Below are 6,669 nucleotides of genomic sequence, written 5' to 3'. Positions count from 1 at the left end.
AATCCTTATAAAACATACAAATATGTTAACAAAGAAGCACAAAAAGACATATAAACAAAGCACATTAGCAAAAATGAAAGACAAGTATGCAAAAATTTAACATAGCACAATTACACATTGACAGGAGGTGCCCCGTCAAATGAATATTACCAAAATTAGAGTAAACAGTAAAAGTTATATTAACAAAGACAAATATAAGAATACTATATCGCGTATTGAAGACGATAAACAAAGTCAGAACCTTGAATATATACTGTAAGACTATTGTATGTATTGTTTGTGAAGTTGATACGGAATAATTATGAACAAGTTCTTGGTATCTTTCGATAATTAAGGACAAGACGTTCTCCGCCGTATTCCTGCTTCATCAGCTACTGGTACACTGGAGACGTTTTATAAAATCTGAGTTGAATCTGCTAAGTTGAATACATAGTTAAACACGACAGGAGCGGCATGTGGAACTGGATCTACTTACCCATCCAGATATAGTATCAGAGATCACGCCGGATTTTACTCAGTTATCAAACTGAAAGGCCAGATTGCATAATGAATGAACAGGTTATGGTTTTATATGTTTTCAGAGTGACTTAATCCTTCGAGTTAAAGTACGTTTATTTCACAAGTAGGTAGAACATATAGTGACGCTATCGACAAACACATTATAAAGGTCCGTAATCAAAATGTCATTGGTTGACCAATACTTGAAGCTTGGTTGAGAAAAGCACAAACACAAAAACGAGAATACAAATTAAAACTGGAAGAATATGAAAGGTTCACGAGTGTTCTTTTTGTAATTATTTTATTTTTCAAGATGAAACATGTGAAATTACATATAATACAGTATTAGACACAAGGTATAAAAAAGTTAATTAATACTTCATTTTTTTACATGAATAAGGCCGTTAGTTTTCTTGCTTGAATTGTTTTACATTGTCTTATCGGGGCCTTTTTTAGCTGACTATATGCGGTATGGGCTTTGCTGATTGTTGAACGGTACGGTGACCTATAATTGTAAATGTTTGTGTCATTTTGGTCTTTTGTGGATAGTTGTCTTATTGGCAATTATACCACATCTTCTTTTTAATATTGTAAGATCGATTAAATCATAATGGTATAGTGTTGCCTGGCGCTTTAGTCCAAACAATAAGACTTATTATAAAGTTTTTTTGTATTTTTCAATTTATTTGCAGTTGTGTACCGAATGTTAAGGTTAAAATCTACCCGCGGATTTATGTTATTTAATTTTCAAACAATTTATTTTCTATGTGAAGTAGTATTAGATTTGAACGACGATAATAACCATGCAACTAAAGCAGTTAGAGAGTCTGCAGTGTTAATGTTCTTCAAAAATCGTGATTACCCATTTTGCCAGGGTCTTTTGTCAAGACTTTGTTAAGACAGCTGTTCTATATATCTGTGATGCATGTTTACATATTTTTGACAGCTATAATTCATTAATTGTCACGTTTACCTTTGATGTCTGTTTGATTTTTTTTTTTCAATGCTAGATTTTATTTATTTTTTCCAAAAGGTATATTTTAGCTCTCTGAAATTACTCGTACTTTACAGCCTTATTAAGATCGAGAAGGGATCCAAACAATTCATGATAGAGCTCTCTTTAAGATATAGTAGGTCAATGATCTTCTTGTATCATTTGAAAAGAAAAGTATACATTACCGGATTTTTACTCCTTGTAGTATACAAAGGTATATGATACCCGTAGTTGACTTTGAGCAATAAAAGAGACGTTTGAGCGCCAACGTATAGGACATTGATTTACCGAATTTAAGCACATTTGATCGATAATAAACAATAAGCATAGGGTATTTGAACGAGAAAAAAAAAGATTGAAGAAGGAGTACCTAAACCGTTGGCCAAATATGATATGTACTGGTGGACCTTTCGTCACAGAGAGTATCACCAGCCCAGTATTTAACACTTCGTTATTGACATGAATATCAAGTGTATAGCCATCGTTTCATAATTTTGTATCCATAATGCTCTTTAACTTTGTACTTTGTTTAGCATTTTTGTCTTCTTTGATATTGAGTCTTCTGTAGACGAGACATCCGACTAGCGTATAAGAATAATTTTCATCCTCAGTAGAACACACCCGGGACATCGCGGATCCGTGACTAAATTTAAGTATATAACTATGCGTAAGCCTTATTATAGTATTGGGATTGTCATCTGATAAAGTCATGTCGGTTATAAGACTCATAGTTTTTTCTGCTTTCAAAATCTTTCTGTTTGAACCCGTCGACCTGGAACTATTATCGGTAATATTTTTTTGGAAAATAAAAGGGCCCTGGATGGAGTATTCTTTAATCAATAGCATTGTCCCATATTAGTTTTAAATAAAGTTGAATTATTTGACGACAAATTGAAAACTGTACCTATACGCCTTAATTTAAGTCCCGATTTTTACTATTTTCGTATTGTCATCTTAGACAGTCATACTGATTAAAATACTACAATAGGGAACAATGTGACAATGATAGAATTTAGTAGTGTGGTTATGATCCGTGTATATAGCAAAATCCTAAATACACCTTATGGTGGTGCGCCCGTCAGTTGCGGAACTTACAGATAAGGTAATAGGTAACAGGTGAACATACTATTGGTATCGGTATCGAATTCGACCCAGAACTTGTTAATTATTGGCAATATTTATTATGTTGACAGCAAATGGAGTGGTGTTATTTTTAATCGACACCATTGTCCTATATTAGCCATATATAAAGTTGAATTCTTTCATTTGTCGTTTTTACCCCATGACGGCTGACACATTGGACCTCGTTATTTTAGTATTATCGATATCTATGATGCATTTATCTACTGTGAACTTTGAAAATGTCTCTCTTGTCTAGGCAAAACACCAAGTTTGACCCCATTAGTATTATAGCATGTGTTGAAATAAAGACGACGCTTTGAAACATATATACCGCATACAAGTATTCAGTGTTGTGAAAGGTTTTCAAACGAGGGTATATAAAACGTCCATGAACATTCACTTATTCAGTGAATTGTGATACATATTAAAGATTATCGTTCCCCTGTCATACTAAGCTGACGTTCAGAAATAAATCAAATTAATATTCAATAAAATAGTCCAATTTTAATATATGTTAAGTTTAAACAACAAAAAATGATATACATTGTACCCATTTTCCATGGTATGTATCACCTACCACACATAAGATACCTAAACTCAAAGTGAACATTTTTGCTTACACTAGTCAATTCAATCATTAATGTTTCATTAATTTAGCATAAAGCTTTCATTATAGGAAAACAGAAATTATCATATATTATGATGACATAATTATTTGTTTGTACATAAACCAATATTTAGTTAAACATGGAGGTAATTGAAATTAATTAAATGATTAAATTTTACTTTGCTTGTAGTATATGTTTTATGTATACTATGCAAAAGGCCAGTTAAAATGCTTTTGTTGGTTTTACAAATAATTCAATTTTTAATAATCGAAATTGCTTATTATGCAGCAACCATGACAACGAAAGCGTTTTGTTCTTGCTTATTACATCAGAAAAATACAAAAGTTATTATTTTCTAAACATCCATTTTGCTCACAATCATATTACGGCTCGATCTAGCTTATAATGTTTTCTAAGCATTCAATTTACACCCAATCTATGGAATTCTCTTTTTGTTGTCCACAGTTTTTAATGTCGCCGTTATATTCACTTTTATTACCATTAATACAGTCTATTTTTGGAAAAAGATAGAACTTAAGAATATCATACAAAACCAGGATAAAAAATGTCGCTGATGATATCATGATAAATGAGTCAATATAAATAGATGAAGCAGGATTAAATCCGGATACAATAAATACATAAAAAGTCGGTCTAACGCACCACATTATGAAGAGGGCGCGCGACATTGTATGGTTATAAAGTGAAGTGTTGAAACGGCAGATGGAACATGTTTCCTTTAATGAAGAATTCTTCAGTTCTGAAATGGAAAACAATATACAAAATGAGAATATGTTTAAGTACTATATCATTGTTCTACTAATATTTAAAATTTTAATAAATTTTGTCAGTCATATAATTATAAGCTTACTGGTATCTTGATGATGTTTTAATGATGTAATAATTGTACATTTTTCTCAAGGATGAACAAGTAAGCTCACACTGCTGAAGGTTCCATTGAGGTATTATTTTTTATATCTATTAATAAAAGTTCAATTTATTGTTTTTTTATCTTACGTCAAGTAGCAGATACTTAATGCATGATAACAATGTGATTTCAAAACATGGCTAGTTGTGATACATAATAGAAATGAAATTCGAAAAAGTTATTCATAAACATTACTATTTTTATTTTAAAATCGACCTAGACACATTTTATCGCACATAATCAAATCATTATCGTCAAAATGTGTACACAGAATATCACTCGGAAAAAAAATCAAAATGACTTAACAATTACGATGTCGAAAATACTCAATAAAATTATATTTCTTTTTATTTGACCACTTTGGAAAATTGCAAAAATATATTATTGTCATTGGACACTTTAATATCTTACAAACTAAAAATAATACTAACCAGAAAATGATGACGTTTTGTATACTGTCTGATATAGTACTACAAAAGACGGGACAAAAAATAGCAAATATTCCAGAAAATAACCGCTGGTCACAGGTTCCTGATTCTCAAAGCAATAGAAAGATGTAATAGGTCTTGGTTTGTTCATGATATGTAACATACTAATTGTCCCATCGTTTAGGCATTGATAGTAATCCATGAGGTTCCAATCTTTCAGGTATGAATCACAGTTAGTGTGTTTGTTTTTGGCAGGATGTTCAACAATCAGACATGTTGCCAAGAAATAGTTCCATATAATTATTGTTATCAGCGATAAATAGACATAGACGAAACAGACAACTTTAACTAACAATGTTTTTAATGGAACGGAAGACAATATAATTGTGCCAAGTAGAACGGAACAGGTCAATGAAACTATAGGCATTCCTCTGAGAGGGAAATAAAACAGGAACACATTTGTTCTATCCCAATAAAATTTAACAAAATATAAAACACGAAGCAGTTCAAATATATATTCCACAATAATCATCATGATAAAAATTGTTGAATATTTGTGTCGTGCTGACCTATATAGCGACACCAGCGCAACAATAACAATGAAAGTCAAAATAATAATTAAAATTTCTGGCACTAACGATAGATCCATTTTTGAATTGATATTCTATCAAGCTATCATTTTAAATCATTCTACTTATAACTGCAAAATCTGGATACTCTGTAAAAGATCAATGGGAATCGATTTAATTTATATTCCATAAGTTTTGAAGCCCAGACAGAAAGTATAATTGTATTTTTTTTTAAAATTTGTATGTGTTGTTTGTCATATCGGTTTAAAGAGAATTTAATAGAGTGTTGGAGCCTTTTCCGTTATGATTATCGTATACTCGTAATCGAATTTATTAATTTTTTTCCATATATTTTAGTAATAATACGTATTTGTATTTTACGAAAATGGTCTAGGGTGAATCCACCATTTTGTTTCTCTATAAAATGAAATAGCTGTACCAAGTCTGAAATAGGACAATTGTTTTCCATTTGTTAAATGATTTTGAGCTTTTGATACTACCATTTTTAAGTTACTCTCTGTTTTAAATTTTCCTTGAATGTGTTTAGTCTTGTTGTTTTACTCTTTAATATGTCTTAAGTGTATATTTTTCCCAAGAGAAATACACAATTTTTACAAAACCAAATACGGGATCTTTTTCGCATGTTATGTTATGTACTTTCTGAAGCTTACCTGTTTCCATCGAACAGGACATAGTGCACACCGTTCCGTACAAAAGGAAAATTTCAATTGAACTTAGCTTCCTGTTTAATATTTACTGAAGTATTTGTTGAGGTCATCTTATCAATATAAATCACCATTCGGTTTAAATGATTGCAAACATAAATCCTTAACTTTCTTGTAGTTTAAACCTAGCTGTAAAATAATGTCAGATTAGATCGAAGAATATTGTTCGCGTGAAACCTATTATTGCGAAAGATGATTATTCTTCTGAAGATTTATCTATCCTAGGCACTGTGACAGCGGCTTTAATAATATTTTGATTACGATATATTCTTACGATCTTTGAGGGCCCTCATGGGGTTTTTGATTATGTGATTACTTGGCCGTTTTTTTAATGATTATTTGATTATTAAGCCAAATATTTCATGATTATTTGATTACCTAGGACTGTATTTTTAGTTTATGATTATTTGATTACTAAAGATAAGCAAATATTTAATGATTATGTGATTATATTGGCAAAAAAATGGTGATTATGTGATTACTAGGACCCCCCCCCCCCATGAGGGGCCTCATCTTTATTGCAGCCAGCTTTCTTTATGGGAAACGTAGACGACAATTTACATTCTGCTTTTGGTTTAATTTTGTTCAAATTTAATCCTTTAAGGTTGAAAAAATATCGTTAATTTGTAAGAGTATATCATGATAAATACATGTATAATGTTAGCTGACTAATATAACTAACATACATATTCGCTCAATTTGCAGTATCTGTGAACTTTTAACGCATTTGACGGTCTTCATTCGTTTAAAGTGGCATACTCCATTCTCAATGATATCTGATTATAGATATTGGGAAC

At 31.1% G+C, this 6,669-nt stretch overlaps 1 protein-coding gene across 1 annotated transcript; it reads right to left on the bottom strand.

Annotated features, from left to right (window-relative positions):
* Nucleotides 1-3,489: 3,489 nt before the first annotated feature.
* LOC134709394 (uncharacterized) lies at nt 3,490-5,117 on the bottom strand. Its single transcript, XM_063569561.1, has 2 exons — nt 4,582-5,117; nt 3,490-3,982 (listed from the first exon to the last, which is right to left on the bottom strand). Exons 1-2 carry the CDS (start codon nt 5,111-5,113, stop codon nt 3,648-3,650), a joined length of 867 nt encoding a protein of 288 aa, XP_063425631.1. The 5' UTR covers nt 5,114-5,117; the 3' UTR covers nt 3,490-3,647.
* Between the last annotated feature and the right edge of the window lie 1,552 nt (nt 5,118-6,669).

This window comes from Mytilus trossulus, chromosome 3 (genome assembly GCF_036588685.1).
Source record: "Mytilus trossulus isolate FHL-02 chromosome 3, PNRI_Mtr1.1.1.hap1, whole genome shotgun sequence".
Taxonomy (NCBI): domain Eukaryota; kingdom Metazoa; phylum Mollusca; class Bivalvia; order Mytilida; family Mytilidae; genus Mytilus; species Mytilus trossulus.
This window is presented reverse-complemented; position numbering and strand designations above follow the sequence as displayed.